The sequence below is a fragment of the Ascochyta rabiei genome, chromosome 20 (genome assembly GCF_004011695.2).
Source record: "Ascochyta rabiei chromosome 20, complete sequence".
In the NCBI taxonomy this organism is placed as follows: Eukaryota; Fungi; Ascomycota; class Dothideomycetes; order Pleosporales; family Didymellaceae; genus Ascochyta; species Ascochyta rabiei.
The window spans coordinates 603,919-624,145 of NC_082424.1; the positions used below are offsets into that span (position 1 = coordinate 603,919).

The 20,227-nt window shown below is 45.2% G+C and overlaps 2 protein-coding genes across 2 annotated transcripts, besides 8 other annotated features; one reads left to right on the forward strand and one right to left on the reverse strand.

The window, feature by feature from the left end:
• Nucleotides 1-238: 238 nt before the first annotated feature.
• On the forward strand, nt 239-2,008 carry EKO05_0010675 (uncharacterized protein; the record flags this gene model as incomplete). Its single annotated transcript, XM_038943544.1, has 2 exons — nt 239-317; nt 366-2,008. 2 exons carry the CDS (start codon nt 239-241, stop codon nt 2,006-2,008), a joined length of 1,722 nt encoding a protein of 573 aa, XP_038793618.1.
• A 269-nt stretch (nt 2,009-2,277) lies between these two features.
• EKO05_0010676 (uncharacterized protein) lies at nt 2,278-5,359 on the reverse strand (the record flags this gene model as incomplete). The annotated part of the gene is made up of 2 exons (XM_038943489.1): nt 2,278-5,161; nt 5,208-5,359. 2 exons carry the CDS (start codon nt 5,357-5,359, stop codon nt 2,278-2,280), a joined length of 3,036 nt encoding a protein of 1,011 aa, XP_038793619.1.
• A 1,745-nt stretch (nt 5,360-7,104) lies between these two features.
• Nucleotides 7,105-14,117: a mobile genetic element.
• Nucleotides 8,094-8,131: a tandem repeat.
• Nucleotides 14,053-14,057: a direct repeat.
• Nucleotides 14,058-14,206: a long terminal repeat.
• Nucleotides 14,058-20,227: part of a mobile genetic element that runs on past the window's edge.
• Nucleotides 14,118-20,227: part of a dispersed repeat that runs on past the window's edge.
• Nucleotides 15,029-15,073: a tandem repeat.
• Nucleotides 15,846-15,867: a tandem repeat.

Consider the following 20,227-nt stretch of genomic DNA (forward strand, 5'->3'; position numbering starts at 1 on the left):
GTCTGTCTGGTGGGGGTACGGCGTTGTCCGAGGCTGTGTGCAAGATCCAAGTGCGAGACTCGGTGGGGAAGCTGGGGACTGGGCTGGTGTGGACGAGAGCTCCAGGCACAAGCTCATACGCGTGCCCTCGGCGGTTCACCAGCGCCAAGGCCGACCGCTTTTCCGCTCCGCCAGCACCAAGTCTGCATCATCTTCCAATTCGAGCGTTCGCAAACAAGTGGCTGCCTGGCTCTCCGTAATGGCCGACCTGCCTACGCGACCGCCTGCGCCTGCGCCGCCTCTCCCTGCAGGCTGGACAGCGCACAAGGCACCTTCAGGTAGCTCCAGCTCTCACTGCGTCATTGGTCGACTGCTAACATCGCCAGGACACACCTACTACTTCAACAAGGATACGAACAAGTCCACATACACCAGACCGGTCGCAGAAGCTCCCCAATTCAACTACCCTTCTCCTGCCGCCCCTATCTCTTGGAATCCTCCGCCGCAAAACGACAGCTTCCGTGCTCCGCCCACACAGCATGCGTACAGCCCTCAGCAGCAGATGCAAGACCTCATATTCGGTGGCGCGCCGAGACAAGCTTTCCAAAACAACGGACAACAGCGAGGTGGACACCGTGGCGGATTCAGAGGGGCGCATAACAATTTCTCGGAGAGAAGACGCGAAAAAGATGACAAGCCCAAGCACCGCAGCGACATACCAAACTGCGCGCCATGGGTGCTTGTCAAGACGAGGTTTGGGAGACGTTTTGTCTGGAACAAGGAGACGAACGAGAGTCTTTGGAAATTCCCGCCGAACGTAATGAAGGCCGTTGTGGATCTCGACCGCAAGCAGCGCGAGAAGAAAGAGCGCCGAGAACGCGGCGAGCCCAGTGATGTGGAAGAGGAGGAAGACACCGCCATGGCAGACATTGACGCTGAGCTGGCAGCTGCCGAGGAAGAGGTGGAGATTGTGGAGGTCGACGGCGAAGAGGGCATGGAGAACGACGAAGAATACGAGGAAGTCGAAGTCACAGACGACGAGGGCGAGGGGGCAGAAAGCGCATCGAAACGGCAGCGGACAGAGGAGTCACTCAAGGACCAGGCGCAGGCAGCAGAAGACGACGATTTGGCGTGGCAGCTAGCGCAGATGGAAGAGATGGAGATGGGCGAAGGCTACGAGGAGGAGTATGCGGACGAGTTCCAAGACGAAGCACCAGCATTGACAGAAGAGGATTGCAAAGCACTGTTCAAGGAGCTTCTGGACGACACACGGCTAAGTCCGTACACGCCATGGGACAAGATCCTCGAAGACGGCACGCTCTACGACGACGAGAGATACAAAGCCCTCCCCAACATGAAGGCACGAAAAGACTGCTTCGACGAGTGGGCACGAGACAAAATGCAGTACCTCAAAGAAGAGAAGGCCAAGCAACAGAAGCGTGACCCCAGGATACCCTACCTGGCCTTCCTCGACCGCTACGCAACACCAAAGCTCTACTGGCCAGAATTCCGACGCAAATTCAAAAAGGAGCCAGAGATGAAAGACACCAAGCTCTCGGACAAAGACAAAGAGAAGCTCTACCGCGACCACATCAAGCGCATCGGCATGCGCCATTCAGACCTCAAATCCGACCTCTCCGCCCTGCTGCGCACACAACCCCTCGCCGCCCTCAACCGCTCCACAACAATCGACACACTCCCCTCCGCCATCCTCACAGACCTGCGCTACATCTCCCTTCCCCCTGCAACGCGCGACTCACTCCTCCAAACATACATCTCCACGCTTCCAGCCGCGCCCGAAGGCGCCGCCGCGACGGCCGAGGAGGATGCTGAGCGCGCCAAAAAGCGCGCAGAGAGGGAGCGCCGAGAACACGCACTTGCCGAGCGCGAGCGGAGAGTGCAAGCCGAGAAACGCAAGCAGGAGCGCGACCTGGCCTACGGCAAGGGCCGGTTGAGAGAGGAGGAGGAGGAGATTCAGCGGGCATTGAAGGTTGGTAAAGAGGGGCTGAAGGGCCATTTGGAAGCTTAGGTTCGTTTTAGTGATGAATGGAGATACCCCGCCGTGAGGTTCGACGAGCTTCATCGTCGCCTCCTGCTTTGCCATGTCCTGCAAATTGTGAGCATGGTGCAGTTGAAACACTACGATACCGCCATTCACATCTCCTATCCTGATCTCCCCTCACTCCCCAGTTGGTCGAAAAGCAATATGCACATGTGTCCAAAACATTCGATTAGAAAATACAATTACCCCGACGAAGATCAGCATAACAACATTCATCACCCCCCAATATTCCAACACTACATCATCATGGCGGCAAACACAGCAACAGCGCCCGCGACGACGCCGCCGACCTGCACTCCGCTCGCCGCGCCAGTGAACTCGGAGGCTTCGTAGCCGGTCTGTGTGGGCTTGCCTGCAGCGCTTGCTCCAGTTCCGTAGCTCATCGTTATGTTGCCACCTGCGTGGCCAGCGACGGTCGGGTACACGGGCTTAGACGACGGAGCTGAAGCGGTGGGGTAGGGCTTGTCGCTGCCAGCGTAGCCAGTGGGGACGACGGGCCTACTGTTTGTAGAGCTCTTGCCTAAGTCGGAGTCGGGGTACTTGATCGAGATTGCGGATGCGGACGCGATGCTGGGGTGGGTGGCGTAGTACTGGCTCTCAGGGACGGGGATCTTGGTTAGAGTGACGATCTCGGTTGCCGTAATCTTGGTCGTGGAGTCCTCTGGGGTTGAAGGCTTGATGGGCTGAGCGGGTGTGTACGGGGCGTTCCCGGTGGGCTTGCTGGGGACGTCGGTGGACTTGGAGTAGACGGATGAGACTTTGTCGGTGGGCTTTCCATATACAGGCATTGAGGCCTGGCACTTCGAGCAGGGAACGGTAACAGTGACAGTCTTGGGTCCCTCGCCGCAGCCCTGGGCGCAGTACTTGGTCATGACCTCGAAGCCGGGAGGCGCGTAGTGAGCGTCGGTTGTTGGGTAAGGGGCTGGGGTCTGGATTGCAGTGACCTTGGTGGTGATGGTTGTGTATCCGGTGGGGCAGATATCGACGTAGGTTGTCTCGTAGGCGGTAGTGGTCTTGTAAGAGTCGGAAGACTGCTGGTCGTCGTAGGATGGCTTGCTCGATACGGCAGGGTAGGTGCTGTAGAGCGGCGTGAAGCTCGGGAGTTCAGGGTAGTCAGCGTAGGCGGGCGTAGACTTCACACCAGGAGTCGAGACCGGGTAGCTCTCGTACACCGGGATTGGACTTGAAATCGGGTATGATGGGTGGTCGTCGCCATATACTGGAGCACTCGAGGAAGCTACCGGGTATTTGCTGTGCTCAGTAACCTTTGCAGAAACAGCCGGGTAAGTACCATAGTCAGAAGCCTTGGAAGAAGTGGCTGGGTACTCGTTGTCGTGATCAGGAACCTTCGAAGATGCCTCGGGGTACTTGGAGGAAAAGGCCGGGTAGCCAGATGGCATGGAAGAGGCTCCAGTTGTGGACATGATAGGATACTCAGAAGCCTTGGATGAAGCATGGAGAGTCTTTGAAGAGATGCTACCGTATTCGTAACCATCATCCTCTGGGTAAGCAGAGTAGATAGGAGCGGAAGACGGGTTGGGGGAGACAGGGGTACTGCTGCTGGACTTGTCGACTGGGTAGGAAGTGACATCGGGGTAGGCAGAGCTTGAAGAAGTTCCAGATGGGTAAATGGAGCTATCGTATGGCGTCTCTGAGGAATAGACAACCGACGAGCTGCTGTAAGGGGTCTCGGATGGGTAGATGCTGGAGACGTCGGAGGAGACCGCGTAGGAAGAACTTGCCGAAGGGTTTATGCTGGGGCTGTCGTTCGGGTAAGGAGTCTCTGAGGCAAACGCGCTGTAGATTGAGGACGAAATGCCGTGCGAGTAAGGTGTCTCGGTTACAGATGAGATGATGGCTGAAGAGGAAGTGTAGTCATAGGATATGGATGGACTGTAGATAGACGAAAAGCCATGAGCTTCCGAAGAGCTGCTAACGTAGTCGGGGGGAGTCGTGGAAGACGCGACACTGCTCGGGATACTGTGGGGGTACGATGACGACGCAGCAGGAGTTGACGCGGGGTCGTAGATGGAGCTCGATACGTGAGGCGTGGGTGTCGCAGAAGAGTAAATAACAGAGCTGGATAGAGCAGAGCTGATGTGCGCTACCGAAGAAGAGACATGAGCTGAAGACGAAGAAGCCTGAACTGAAGAGGAAGAAGCCTGGACTGAAGAAGAGGCATAAACCGAAGAGCTAGAGATGTGCACAGAGCTGGAGACGGGGGTAGAGCTTGAGACGCGCACAGAACTGCTCGAAGCATGCGTGCTGCTAGGAGCGACCGACGAAGAGCTCGAGAGCATGCGCTTGTTGTATGTCTTGAACGAGCTGATGCGCCAGTACGCATCCTTGAACACCGCCGGGTTCTCTGCGACATACTTCTTGCAAGAGTCCATGCCGCTGAGACCCGAGTACATGGGGCAACCCGAGTTGGCGTAGACGTTTCCCGCCCAGTCACCGCAGAAGGTGTTGGTGAAGATGAAGCGCTGGTCCATGAAGCGCTTCTCGATGTCGCAGTCGCCCTGGAAGTTGGCATTGGGGGTGCCAAACTCGGACGTGTCGGGCTCGCCGGTCTGGAGGCTCTTAGGAGCGCTGCCGCGGGGGAAGAACCACATCCTGATGCCATCGGCTTGCCACTCAGTCACATAATAACCCCCCACATTGGCGTTGAAGCCAGCGCCGTAGGTACTGGTGTTGACGTCATTGACATCGCAGCCAGAAGCACCTGAGGGACTGTCGAGAGCGCAGTTGTAGAGGGACTGCGCACCAGTTTGCCCTTTGCCATCGGTCTTGCATTGGGTGTCGGTGTGAAGCACGAACTTGTTGACTGAGTTCATGTTGACACCCTCGATGATGTCGATCTCGCCCTTGACGGGCCATGGCTCGCGTCCGAGAGACCAGAAGGCAGGCCAGGTACCGCAGATGCCACCCGGCATGTGCTTGACGTCAAGGACGAAGAGACCCTTGTTGTACTCCTTCTTGCCCTCCAGGCGAACACTCTCGCGGCCGACGTCTTTGCCAGAGGAGCTATCTAGTTTGGACTTGTAGTCAACGCCAAAGATAGCATCACCATCTTTGTAGTTGATGTAGCCCTGGGACTCAGCCCTTGAGCGATCGACATATCTGATGAAGTTAGCCACACACCGTCAGGGCGTAGATGTAGACATACTTGACAAAGCCGTTGGTCTTCTCTTCAGTGACGAAGTTGAAGGAGTCGAAGAAGGAAGATCCTGCGTAGGTGTCTTGAGCAGTGTACTTGGTGGCAGAAGCGAGCGAAGAAAGAGTAAAGCCAAACCCGAAAAGGAGCGACAGGGAAGGCATTGTGCTATTAGTGTAAAGAGTGACTAGATTAAGTGTAGCAAAAAGAGAGGCTGCAGAGTGAGGTTCTACAAGACCACGCACGAACAAGCTGGATAAGTCGTTAGGAAGAGATTATCAGACGGGCGTCTGCCGCGAGGTATATCACTGCACCCCTGACACTCATGGCTTCGAGGCTGTTCTCCGCTTAGCTGAATGTATCGATGGTGGCTAGAGTCCACGTGCAGACGAATCGGTTCTGCAGGGTCGCCCTATACCAAGCTGAGTCAATTCATGGAGCTTTGGATTCAAGCTCGCAGCCACTGCTGCAGGAACGCCTGCTGCACATATTCAATTCACTCACATCGAACCAGATCTGGTCTAGGTTCTGCCTATCCTCGCCGGACATCGCGACGTGGACCCGCCGCGCCGAGGCTTGAGTCGCTGAATCATCGAAAAAGCGCGGCACAGCTGTCAGAACTGCGCGTGGCTTGAGCTCGCGATGGAAACCGTGGTGTTGAGTGGTGCATTTTCACGGGCAGCGGGCGCTAGCGATTACCCCTGGTCCAGACCGGTGTCCAAGTGGAAAGCCTTAGGAACAGATCTGGGACGATGAAAGTGTATGTCTGGCGTGCGGCTGATGTGGAAATGATGTTCTGCGCGTGGACCGCAATCTTTCGGCTTCGTTGTGAAAGGGCCTGGGTAGTTCTTACGCTGGAAGGCCTGAGTGCCTCTCGTGTTGCAGAGAAAGCGGCTATTAGCTAACAGTCTGTAGTAATACAGGAGTTCTTTAATGCCAACTCCAAATAATCTGCGGCATAAAGTGGTGATACACGACTTCAATAACTTGTCTTCATCATGAAAGCAGTAACAATTACACCGAAGGCCTCCAGCAATACTACGAAGTAACTGAGTGGCTATCGCAGAGACAGTGTTTCTGGCTTTTTCTGCAACGTGAGAGAGTGGTCGCCAAAGACAAAGAATGGATGCCTGAAGAATTTTAAATTGCCAAAGTGCTTATGTATGCTTACCTGCAGATACCAGGGTAGATTGGGTCCGGGGTAGCTATCAGGAATGTGATCCAGATCCCGCCTGTCGTAGGGCAACACCCACGTACCATGCTTGATGAGAATAATGCCTCGAAGCATGTCCTTGATTTCGACTGTGGTTAGTCGCTCGCAACACCTCCATTTACTGGGGTAAGTATTGGCAGCTTTGCACCTGCCCATTTCACCATCATATCAGCAGCCACATCTCGCTGGAGATGAGATGCACGATCCTTCGACGCAGCACGCCAACGCCAACCTCAACTGAACGTACCGCTGGAGGCCTAACCGGTCACATGGCATCATTCGCTGACCGGTAGCCTACGCACACACTACAGTAGATCGACGAGGAAGTGCGTTACTAACGTTGAAAAAATGTGCACGAAATAATCACAATCAATAGGTTTAGTTGGCACGACTCGCTCTTTAGCAGAACGCAGAAATTTGCAAGTAACAAGGCAGTAATATGATTGCACAGTCATCTGCTATAAGAATGTATAATGATGAAAAGAAAGCTCCTCAAAGCGACTGCTCAATTCCGACTTCCACGTCCATCACGATAGCCGCCCTGCCAGCTCCATCTGCCATAAAAGCAAGGCACACCACCTACAACAGAACCAGGAAGACGCCCAAGGCTATTCAATAAACAACCTCGATATCCAAAACACCTTCCATCAATCCCTGCCAATAGCAATCCCCCGCCGAAAACCTGCCGGAGGCATCATGTCACGAGTATTCTCCCCACGCCGGGAGATACCTCGGCCAGGTCCCGGGCCAAGCCTGGGGACCCACCGGCCACACACGTATATAATATTCACAAACCTTAAGACTTACCTATTAAGGATTTGTCTTATCTCTTAATATTACCCTATTATTTGTCCTATCTTGCTCTGCTCTATTGCCTGCCTACAGTGCCCTTACAATTTAAATCCTTTATACTCCTCTTAGAACAGGCAGCTAATTAGCAGCAGAGGAGCAGGAAAAACCTAGCTATTATAATAGCAGGAGGACAACGCAACCTCTGCTTAACTACTAGTAACGTAGAAGAGCTACCCCCTTGTAATAACCTTAGTTAGGAGCTAGACGCTTAATAACGTAACAATATACTTAGGGTGTCACTATTACCTATAGAGCTACTACTTAACCCTTATATTAGGGGCAAGTTAGACGCTATAACAGTAGGTGTTATAACACTAGACGTCCTAACGCTACGTGCTATATAACCTGCAATAGAGTTGTTACAAGCTTCTATCCTGTTGTTACTAGAAGCACTTAATAAGGCAGAACTGTCTAGTGCTACTAAGCAGGAGATTAAAATCTAGCAATAACAATTTAACTAGGCAGTTAAAACCCTGTAACAGACGCACGCTAGACAAGCACTAAGTAGCTAACACCTAGCGTTTAACAAGGCTGGCAGAATAATATAAGTCCTTAATAATGTTCAGCCTAAGCTAAAACTTAGGACAGATAACAAGCCTCTATTAACCTAGTAGGTAGACTAGTAGATTAAGGATATAGACACGGCGTTCTAGTACGCTTAAGTACTTAAAGACTCTGTAACCTATACCTACTAGATTATAGGCACTATCTACTATAGTGTCTACTAGGAATTAATTTAACAACATATTAACAAGGGATTAATCTAGACTTAGGCTAACCTCTACGCAGAAGAGGAGTAGCTTGTCTAAGACCTAGTCTTTATATAGTATAAAAACTATAACAAGTACTTTAACTATAAGTAGAAGTCTAATAATTTAGTTAATACCTTCCTAATAAAGTTAAATAAGCAGAAGTCTCTACTACCCTATAACTTTATAAAGTTTAAAGATAGCAGTAACAACTATAAGTTTAAGATAGTATTTATGTAGAGCCTTACGCCCCCTACACTCTAATATAAAATCTAGCAGAATAGCAGTCTAGAATATATTACTAAGTAGGCGGAGTTTAAACAGGCCCTCTAAAACGCAGAAACCTTAACAGTCCCCTTAAACTTAGGGTTGTAGACTAAAAATAGCGGTAGAAACAAGAGACCTCTTTCTTTAGACACTAGGAGAAAGTTTAAAAGGCATAACAGTTAGGCGTTAACCCCCTCTAGAAGCAACACTAGGAAGCACCTAGGAGACCCCTAGCCAACAACTAGTGCTGCTAATGTATTAGGCAGAAGATAGAACCCTAAGGGAAACAACTATTAACAATCCTAAGGTTAACTACAGAACTAGAGACAATATACCTAGGGATACCAGCAGCAGGGCTATTAGAGAGGCTGTAGAGGCAGCTAACAACATTCTAGTAGCAAGCTAAACCTAGGAAATAGCAAGCCCTAGTTGCTAACCTGTCCTACCTACAGCTAGGGTTAGAAACTAAGGGGAAATAAACCTGCATAACAGTTACAGTCTAGCTTAACAACGCTAATAGTAACCCTAGGACCCTCTAGGCTCTATACAACTCAGGCTTAGAGCTAAACCTTATTACTAAGAATACAGCTAGGGACCTAGGGCTAGACCTAGCAGGCACTGACTAACAACTAAAGGCTGTAGTCCTAGACAACACAGAGCTGTCCCTAACTAACTAGTACTAGTTAACAGTAGTCTGCTACAACAGCAAAGGAGTACCTAAGACAATTAGACTAACTAAGTTCTAGTCCATATTATTTATTAGGTATAACCTAGTCCTAGGTTACCTATAGCTAGCTAAGGTAGACCGATGTATCTATTTCTTAGTAGGAACCTATAAGTAGTTTACTAATAACGCTAAGAGAGTCTAGCTGTTAACAGCTAAACAATTATTTAGTAAACTAGGTCTAGGCAAGCAGCTATATCTACTACATTCTAGAAGCCTAAAGATAGGCAGTCTAACGGACGCCTACTAGGCAGACGCTAGACAGGCGTTAGAAGTAGCCTATCTTGCTAAATAGTTAAGAATCATAGTAGTAGGACTTAACAGCAGTGCTATCCTAGATAATAACGCCCTAGACGTAGAAGAACTTAAGTACGTGCCTAAACACCTCTATTATAAGTAGTTTGCCTTTAGCAAACAACAGATAAGCGTGCTAGCACCCTACTAGGAGTACAACTACTCTATTAAGATTAAGGATAGAGCTAAGGTTCCTAACCTCCTAATCTACAACCTGTCTCGCAGAGAGCTAGACATCCTCTAGGACTACCTTAAGACAGCACAGGAGAAGGGCTAGATCTGTCTAAGCAAGTTACCAGCAGGAGCCCCTATCCTGTTTGTCCCTAAGTTAGATAGCACTATAAGACTATGCGTTAACTATTAGGGATTAAACAGGGTAACAATTAAGAACTAGTACCCTATACTGCTGGTTAGTAAGATAATAGACTACCTGTTAAAAGTAAAGGTCTTTACTAAGCTAGATCTACATAACACCTACTACAGGCTCTAGATTAAGGAAGGTAATAAGTAGAAGACTGCGTTTAAGACACAGTACAGTTATTTTAAATACCTAGTAATGCCTTTTAGCCTAGCAAACGCGCTAGCCACATTTTAATCCTACATCTACTAAGCCCTAGGAGGCCTACTAGATAGGACCTGCGTAGTCTACCTTAATAACATCCTTATCTACTCCTAGAATAAAAAGGACTACAACAAGCACGTTAAGGAGGTCCTAGATTGCCTAGTTAAATAGGGGATGTTTGTAAAGGCCAGCAAGTGCGTCTTCTCTAGCAAGTTAGTAGAGTTTTTAGAATTTATTATTATACCAGACAGCGTAGTTATAGACCCTAAGAGGGTCCGCACTATTACTAAATAGCCAGAGCTGTTAAGCTATAAGGACATTTAAGTGTTCTTAGGCTTTACTAACTTCTATTAATAATTTATTTTTAACTACTTAGGAATTGTCTAACTGCTTATAGACTATATAACAGCCGCCCAGAATCTAACAGAGGACTAGGGGGTCCCTAGTCTAGAAAAAGGGAAGGTAAGACTAAGGAAAAGCTAAAAGGGACTAACAAAATAGTATAAACTATAGCACTAGCTAGAGGAAGCCTAAACAGCATTTCTTACAATTAGGGAGAAGTTTATAAAAGCCCTAGTGCTATAACACTTTAACCCTAATAAGCCTATTATTGTTCTTACAGACGCGTTAGACTTTGCTATAGCAGCTATCTTATTACAACCCTAGACGTCTAAAGTAGTAACAGAGCAGCACTAGAAACTAGTAGCGTTCTAGAGCTGGAAGTTCTAAGGTCTATCTATTAGATGGCATACCTATAATAAGGAACTCTTAGCAATTATTAAAGCTTTTAGGTAGTAGAGGTATTACCTTAAACACGCCCCTGTAATAATTTAGGTACTCTTAGACTATAATAACCTAAGGTACTTTATAATAATAAAGGAGCTCTCTCTAAAATAAGCCTGTTAGGCAGAAGAGCTAGTAAGGTTTAACTTTAAAGTTAAATATAAGCTAGGACTAGAGAACGCAGTAGATAGTCCCTTAAGACGTCTAGATTACACACAAGGTCTTAGGGTTAGGGAATAGTAAGCCCTTAGGGACGCTATTCTACCTACCTTATAACAGAAGCTTTAGATCTAGACAATTTAAAAGTCTAGGGCTTAAAAAGATGCACAGGAAATATCTAGGAGTAACGTACCTGTAGAAGACCTAGCAGAGGTCTAACAACTGCCTAAAATTGTCCCTAAGGAATTCTGCTAACATTAGATTAGCCTTAGAGACTTGTCTCCCCTAGCTCTTAACCCTCTATCTAATAGCTATTAGAGCCAGGGTTAATCTAAAGACACTAAAGCTAGGGGACTAGACTTTAACGTTACAGAAGCTCTCCTTTATAGCCTAGACAATAGAGTTAGTGCCCCTACACACCTTGCAAACAAAGCTACATAGGGAGATTCTACTTACGCCTTAGAAACCCTAGAACTCCTAATAGATTTTGTTAAGTAAGTCTAGTAATAGGACGCAGTATACCCTGCAAACTAGTTATTAACAACCTAGACAGACAGCAAAGCAAAGAAGGGACAGCACTACTAGGAGGTTGACCCTAGTAGGACCTTACGCAGAAGTAGGAAAGTTTAGATTCCTAACAATATTACACTGCGCTAAACTATCCTTTTAAGGAATTATAATAACCCTATAGAAGGTTACTACAGTATAGATAAGACTGCTAAAGTACTTAAGAGAAAGTACTACTAGCTATAACTAATAAAGGACGTATATAAGTATATCTAAAGGTGTCCTACGTACTAACTACATAAGAGTAGGAGGTATAAGCTATAGGGATTACTTACACTATTACTAGTGCTAAACACAGCCTAGTAGTACTTCTCCCTTAACTTTATAACAGACCTACTAAAGTTAATAGACGCTAAGGGGAATAAGTATAACTCTATACTAGTCCTTATAGACTGCTTTAGCAAGTACGTCTAGTACCTACCCTGCACTAAGATAATTACTACCTAACGCCTAGCTAAGCTGCTTATAGAGTAGAGCTTTTTAAAGCAAGGACTACTAGATATGTTATTGTTAGATTAAGGTTTAGTGTTTACTAGTTAATTCTAGTCTAATATATGCTACTACCTTAAAATTAACTACTAATTAAGTATAGCTTTCTACCCCTAGACAGATAGGTAGATAGAGTAACAAAACTAGGAGTTAGAAACATACCTCTACATATACATAAACTACTAACAGGATAACTAGGTAGACCTTCTGCTATATGCTAAGTACGCCTATAACTCTAAAGCTTACTCTGCTTATAGAGAATCTCCTATAAAGGTTGCCTTTAGCATAGACCCTAAAGGATTTAACAGAATACCTAATAAGCACTAGCTACAAAAACCCTAAACTGTCTAGGATAAGGATAAGGTAACACTAGAACTACGCTAGCAGGTTACTAGCTGCCTATTAAACTGGTATAAAATGTAGAAAATAGTAAAGGAGGCCTTAGAGTACGTATAAAAGGGCAACGCCTAGTAGTACAACATAAAACAGTCTAAACAACACTTTGCTAAGGGAGACTCTGTTCTCCTTTAGGCTAAGAACCTAATAACAAGTTGTCCTTTAAAGAAGTCTAACGCTTAATACCTTAGGCTATTTATAGTAATTAAGAAGGTAGGTAAGCTAGCATATAAGCTAAAGCTGCCCCTATCTATAGACAGAGTGCACCTAGTGTTTAACGTATTACTCCTTAAGCACTAGAGGGAACCCCTTATAAGTAGTAGGTTCTAGCTAGTTCCTATTAGTATACTCGAAGACGTCTTACCTAGTAATAGGTTTAAAGTTAAAGGTATACTGTTACACAGAGATACTACTACCTAGGGAAGGGAGTACAGGGTTAAGTAGCTAGGTTGGCTAAATAAAGAAGCCACCTAGGAACCACTTAAGAACCTTAACTACTGCAATAAGATCCTTTAGGATTATTACTAATACGCTTAGGCAGGTGATCTATTAAGAGCAGGCTGCCCTACAACTAACAGACTAGCGCAACTAAAGTAAAAGAGGGGATGTTCTTAGAAGTCCGCCTTATAAACCCTACTCTAAAATAGCTAATAGGAAAGTAAGGATAGATAGTCCTAGGACTTGTGCAACTAGAGGCTAAAGAAGGCCTAGCGTCTATCTAATACATTACTAGTAAAGACTAGCACATTTATAGAAGAGGAGAGTTTTATTATTATCTACTAGTCTATTAAGAAGTATTATAGAAATAGAGGGTCTTTATAACTATAACTACAGCTTAAGCAGCTCCTCTGCAACCCTTAGAAGGGCTTATCTCGTAGGAGGGGCTGCAACAACAACAACCACCTAGGGTAGGTTTAGTTAGAGACGACAAAAACTGCTTAAAAGGAGCTAACAGAGCCTAAACAGCAGAAGGCAGGTTAGTACTATAATAGTACTACTACCTTTCTGCGTTATAAGCACTACCTGTCTTCTAGAAGTAATCCTTAATTATGCTGTTAATTACAACGTTATTAGGAAGCTTTACACTAACAGTCCTAACAGCAGCCTATAATAAGTTAGCTCTGTATAAAAAAGAGAGAGAGGAAAAACACCTATAATGTACTGCTTAAGGTTATACAACTAAGAAACCTAATAGGCTTAAGCGTACTTAGTCTTGCTTAGACCAGACTTATTAATATAGTAATAAACTACAGCATTATAGGCAACAAAGCTATTATAATAAGCCTTAGCGTAGTTGTAGGTAGTCTGCTAGTATGCCTACACCTAAGCAATTATATTATTGTTAGTTATCTAGTTACCTTAGGCAACTGTCTTATTATTTGTCTTACTGAGGGTATGCTTAATTAAGAAATTAAGTATATTGTAGGCTTAACAGAAAACAGGGTTAATCTATAAAAGTTAGCAGGAGTAGACACTAGGAAAGCGCAGGAAATACCTTAACACACCTCTCTTCCTTTAATTAGACGCAGCAGAGGCATATGCTAAAGTTATCCTTATAAAGCCTATACCTACTAGGCTAACAAAAGACACAGATAAAGGACAAGATAGTGCTATTAGGGTTACTCTTAGACAAGGTAGTTAAGTGCGTAATGCTAGCACAGCACTAGTACTGCAAAAGCAACAGCTAAGGCTGTATGCTCTTAGGTAGCTAGTAGGCGTAGTTAGGCAGAGCCTTACAGGAGATATACGTTAGAGGGGGCGTTATAGTGTAGAAGGTAAGGGCTAGAAGGTAGATGTGGATAAAGGTGTAGGGATAACAAGTGTTAAGGACTAGCCTTAGGGTAGGATGCAATAAGGGTTAATATAGTATTGTATCTCTTAAGGAGGTAACACGTTGCGTGTCCTTCTAATATGTCTGTAGGGCACGTAACTATCCTGTCTCGCTTAAGGCTTAGACCTTGTCTAAGCCTATAACAAACCTCCTTTCCCTATCTCTCCCTAGCTAAGTGTATTTTGCTAGGTCCTTTCTGCGTTTTGCGTAGACTAGCAGGCACTAGTAGCAGGTAAACCCTAGAGCTAGTTGTGGTTATGTAAGGGCCCGCCTCTTAGTAGGTTAGCTGTTAGTCTAGTCTGTAGTTTACCTAGGGTGGTCCCTGCGCGCACCTAGGTTGTTTTTGTTTTACCTAGCGCACCTTCCCTTATTAGACGCTGTACTACTCCCTACTCTTGCCTAACCTACCTGTGTTATACCTACCTGTCTTTCTATACCTACCTGTCTAGTTTAAACAATATATCTATTGTTGCGCCTAGCTCTAGTTACTAGGCTACTAGTTATAGGGCTGGTAGTCCCCCTAGTAGAGGTAGTTGTAGCCTGCTACGTCCCCTTCCGTCTACCTACAATATTCCCCTAGTATTTTATAATAGTTGTCTGGATTTTTAATTGCAGAAACTAACTATGTCTATAAAGAGCCTGCTGTTGCTGCATTAGTAACTATAAGGTTAAGGGTGACTCTAAGGATAAGGACTTGGTCCCTATCCCTGCCTGCGCTGTCCCCTACCGCCCCTACTGCCAGCTTACTATCCTTACTAGCTAGCCTAGTAAGTGTCTTATGTCTGTTATAGGCCTACTACTAGCTAATTCTATCTATAGCTAACTGCCTCCCTAGTGCTAGCAAGACCTACTCTACCTGCGCTAAGCGCTGCTGCGTTTATTATTAAGACAATAGTCTTTTTACTGCTAATATAGAGCTTTACTGCACCTAGTATAACTTTAAGGGGTATATCTAGGTATGTAGCTTTATCCTAGGTCTATATCTGTAGCTAATAGTTATTAAGGTGTCTGTGTAAGGTAGTAACGTCCACGTTAATATGCCTAGAACCTAGGGTGTTAATAGCAATAAGGCTAACTAGGGCAGGTAGCCTACCTTTGTCTGTAAGTGTCCCGCCTGTTGCTATAAGGGGCGTTTTACTAATCTGCTATGCCCTGTTTAGGCGCCTACTATAAGCTCTGCTAAGCCTACAAGTCTGCCCTTAACCTAGCCTACGCTAACCCCTTGCTGGCTAAGCAGCTAACCTCTTCTTATATTGCCTATTCCCCCCCTAAGCCTAGTGCGCAGATTGCGCTGCCTACTACGCCTTTGTCTAGCTATTGTAGTAGCAACTAGTTTAACGCCTACTTTTAACAGTTTGCGTCTGCTGCAGGGATAGCTATTAAGACGCAGACTAAGCGCATAAACTAGTTTAAGGAGGTCTAGGCCTGTACTACTATAAGTCTTCTACCTATATTAAGAGTATAGCTAATCTGCCCTAAAGAAGGCTACTAACTAGGTTAAGCGCTTACTTACTATGCTCTGCTGCTGCCTAGAGTACATGTTGTTGTCCTGTCTGTCCTACTACCTACACTCTGCCTCCCCTACTAAGCACTGCCCTTCCTCCTACTAGATCTGCTCACCCCCCTGCCAAGTCTGCTCGCCCCTCTGCTGCTGCTGCTTGCCCTCCCTATTAGAGCCGCGCACCCTACATTGTGGCACTACAGCACCTACCCCTTACTCCTTAGCCTAGTTACAATAGGCCTGCAGCATCTCTGTTAGTAACAAGGAGGAGGACAAGGAGGAGGACAACTATAAGCAGGACTGCTGCTGCTGTATAGCGCGCAATTAGGCCCTAGACATAGCTACCTCTGCCTGCTGTTCCCTGTCTAACAAGACTATCTTTTAAGAACTAAGTTCCTGCATTAGCAGCTAGTAGAGTATAAGAAGTAGTGTTGTGCTGTTACTGTAGGGGTCCTAAGCTCTCCTGCGCTAGGCACTAGGCCTAGCGCAGTATCTCCTAATAGGACCCCTTAAGGGTTATTATAAAATAACAAAAGTTCTCCCTACCTTAACCTACCCCTTACGTTCTGTGTATGCTGCTATAAAGGCCTCTTAGGCTGTTGTATCCTGTAATGCGTCTAGAGGCTGCTTATACGTTAGCTTTATATATCCTTTCTATTTAACTAGAACCTGTAACTTATTCTGTCTACAGGCCTTCTTCTTTTTTAGGATTACCTCTACCTCCTATTTAGCTAGGGTTAGATTGTCCTCCTCTAGGACAACTAGTAGACCTGGTCTACTTTCCTGTAGGCGCTGTGTTAGTAGTAGGTTAGAAGCTGCATATTCTAGTAGGTCTACATGCACTGTCTTATAGAAGTTACCTAGTAAATCTAGGGTAATAGTTAAAGGGGTAGGAACTGTAACTACTGTGTACTAGGCTTATAACTAATTAAGCTTCTAGCTTAGCCTATTAGTTTTTATGTTGTAGAGGGAAAACTACACTCTATCTTCTACGTAGTACTACTCTGCAGGCCTACAGCTATAGTCTGTTATGTCCTAGGTGTATTATTATACCTATACTATAGCTCCCTAGGTAAGCTCTATACCCTGCTAGAGGTAGTCTAGGAAATAGACTGCCTGTCCCTGTAGTGTGTTCTAGCTAACAGTTAAGAGTACTGTTATCTGTAGGAGGTCTATATTATAGCTGTAGAGAAGTAGGTTAGAACTAACCCTAGTAACTAAAGAATCGCAATTATTAAGAGCTAGTTAGCAGGCTAGAAGGTAGTTAGGCTAGTTATCCTATTTAAAGTTAACTATAACCTATAGGACTGCCTACACCTCTTAGTTAGCCTGCTCTATCCCTCTGTCTGTCTAGAGGTAATAGGCTGTAGAGAGTAGCTAGTCTACCCCTATAAGGCTACACAGCGTTGTCTAAAAATGTCCTAGCTAGTCTAAGCCGCAGTCTAAGATTATAGAGCTAGGAAAGCCTTAGAACTACTACTACGTGTTGTAGAAGATCTTAGCGTAATATTCTGTAGTTATAGAAGTTATCGCCTTAAGCTACATATACTTAGAGAGGCAATCTGTAATAACTAGGAGATAGCGCAGTGCGTTCTTATTAGCCTAAGAGAGGTTAACTATAAAGTCTATTAAAATCTAGGACTAAAAATAGTTAGTAATAGGCAATAGCTAGAGTAAGCCCTGCTGTTAGCGCTGTAACACGTGTGTGCTGTAATAGTAGTAGTTACAGATATAATGCTAAACGTCCTGTAACATCCCCTCCTAGTAGAAGTTGCGTCTAACAATGTAGAATGTGGCGTTAGCACCTAGATAGCCTGTTAGGTTAGATTTATGTGCCCTCTAGATTATTGTAGTTGTAAGTAGCTCCTAACGCAGAACCTACGTAACCCTACACTACAGCAGCGTGCTGTAAGCACTAAGCGCATAATCTGCAATTTACTAAGTAGTCTTAGCCTCTAGAGGGAACTAGTAGGCCTTATTGCAGACAGTAGATAGGCGTGCTATGTGCCCTATGTCCTACTAGACACCTTTATCCTACAGCAATTACATATACGCGTTAATAAAAAGTAGAGGTGTACTAGAGCCTAGTGTACTAATTACTAATACTAAAACTAGGGTTATTATTCTATAGACCTTCCCTAACCTCCTATTATAGTCCTGTTCCTAGCAGCTCAGCACATCTAGTTAGGCTGCTAGGCGTCCTAGGCAGAAGCGAAGGTAGAAACAGAACTTTAACAGCTCCTCTGCCTATTAGTACTGCCTCTTACTTAGCCTACGCGCTGTAGTAAAGTACTAGAGGTTCTTATAGTTAGTTAGGATAGTAAACAGCCTAGCAACAGACCCTAGTTTAGCTGCCTAGACCCCTAGGCACTTTATAACAGCAGTTAACTCCTTATTATAGATAGTGTAGTTCTATTATTCTGTTATAAGTATAGTAGAGTAATATACTACTAGGCAAAGCACCTTCCTATGCTATTAAGAAAGACAGCTGCCTAGCGCCTTACTAGAGTAGTCTACCTCTAATAGTGTTTCTTACTTAGGGTCTTACTAGGCTAGGACTAGTTCTGTTATAAATGCGTTCTTTAGCTAGTAGAACGCTGCGTCCTCCTCCTGCCCCTACCTAAACAGGATATCCTTCCCTATAAGTTAATTAAGTAGGGCTGCAATATTAGAGAAGGCTGGGATAAAGTCCTAGTAGAAGTTAGTAAACCCTAGGAAACTGCAAACCCCGCGTAAAGACTATAGAGCTTCCTAATTACAGATAGCCTTAACCTTCTTAGGATTAGAATAAATGTCCTTTCTAGCCTCTACAATATATCCTAGGTAGTGTACTTCCTTAGTTATAAATACGCACTTCTTAGGATCTAAATACAGCCCTACGTTGCGTAGGAGCGTAAGGACTCTGCTAACCTTCCCTAAGTAGTCTGTTCTAGACCTGCTACTATAAATAAGGATATTGTCTAGGTATACAGTAGTATAGTTGCCTAATGTCTCCTAAAGCGCGCTGTTAATGTAGCGCTAGAAGGACACTAGTGCTCTAGCTAGGCTAAACAGACAGACTAGCTACTTAAAGAGCCTAAAACTAGTACAGAACGCAGTAAGGTGCTTATCTCCTTCTGCAACACAAATCTAGTAAAATGCTGAATAGACATTAACCTTAGAGAACTAGTAGGCACCCCCTAGTGTACGCAACGTCTCCTTAATAAGAGGAAGTAGGTACTAGTTAGCAATTATAATGCTATTAAGTGCGTAATAGTCCACGTATATACGCTACCCACTAGAGGACTTCTTAACTAGTAGGACTAGGGCCCCTACTAGGGAAGAAGAGGTGTAGATCTACCCCTTGTCTATAAGTGCTAACACTTGTTTCTGTAGCTTAAGTAGCTAGTCCCTTAGCATATTGTACAGAGGGCCCTAGGGTAGAGGCTCCTCCTTCCTAGACTACTCGCGTTATAGTTATATATAGTAATCTATCTAGCCCCTATATAGGGGAAGGCTAGAGGCTTTACTCTTATTAAATAGGTCCTAAAACTGGACTAACTTAGGGGAAAGAGGGTCTACCTCCTCTACTGTCCCTTACGCTCCTAGGGATTAAACTAAGAGGATTTTAGTGATATTGTAGAGGCTTGTAGAGATAAACCAGTCCCTAGGTAAGCGCTTCTAGAGCCTATTAGCTAGGGTCTTATTAAACCTAGTTACTAACAGGAGAGCTATATAAACATTTACTGTATACTATAAGGACTTATAGACTATAAGGTTCCCTACCTGTTATATCCTTAGTGTGCCCTTTTCTGCGTCTAACACTACGCCCTCTTGTTAGAGCTAGGGCTTCCCTAAAATAACATCCTAGCTTAGACCTAGCACTACGTAGGCTACAGCCTGCAAGCGCTACCTATCTAAGTTATACCTAAATAAGACTAAACAGAAGATTACAGACTTTCTACTAGTGCCTACTACTTACGCTAAGCATTGTAGCAGCACCTTAATAAAGTCTCCTCCTAAGCGCGTAGTGAAGTTATTGCTTACTACACTAAAGCATTTACACCCTAAGTCTACTAGCGCGTTAGCCTAAATTGCCCTATTAATAAACAATAGAATATAGAATAGGGGCTTGTCTATAGAGTCTATAATAGCTCCCCTAGTAGCCTACAACGCCCCTACACTAGTAGTCTCCTCTACTAATATACTTCTACAGCGCTTCTAACTTAGACTTATATTAGGAGTAGCTAGTTTCCCCTATACAAACTAGCCTCTTTCTTACCTAAGATTATTACTACCTACACTGTAGTTACTACTGCGTTAGCGCAATCCTAGTAAATATATCCCCCTTTGCCGCAACAGGTATATAGGTTGGCCTCCTAGCGTTACTAAAATACCTTATTAGGAACCTACGTAGCCTAGTTAGAAGCAGACTACTTCTAACCCCTACGCTTAGCACTGCTGCTAGTGCGCACTGCAGACATAACTGTTATCTTAATATTACTATCCTTATTACGCTTAGGCGGCGCCTAGGTAGGGCTATAGTGTAGCTAGTTTTCTATAGCTATAGTTTTAACGTCTATAGTAATAGACTTATACTCTATAATAGCTACATTATAATCTATATAAGTTACTCCTTAGTTTATTACTATATTGTAGATGTTTA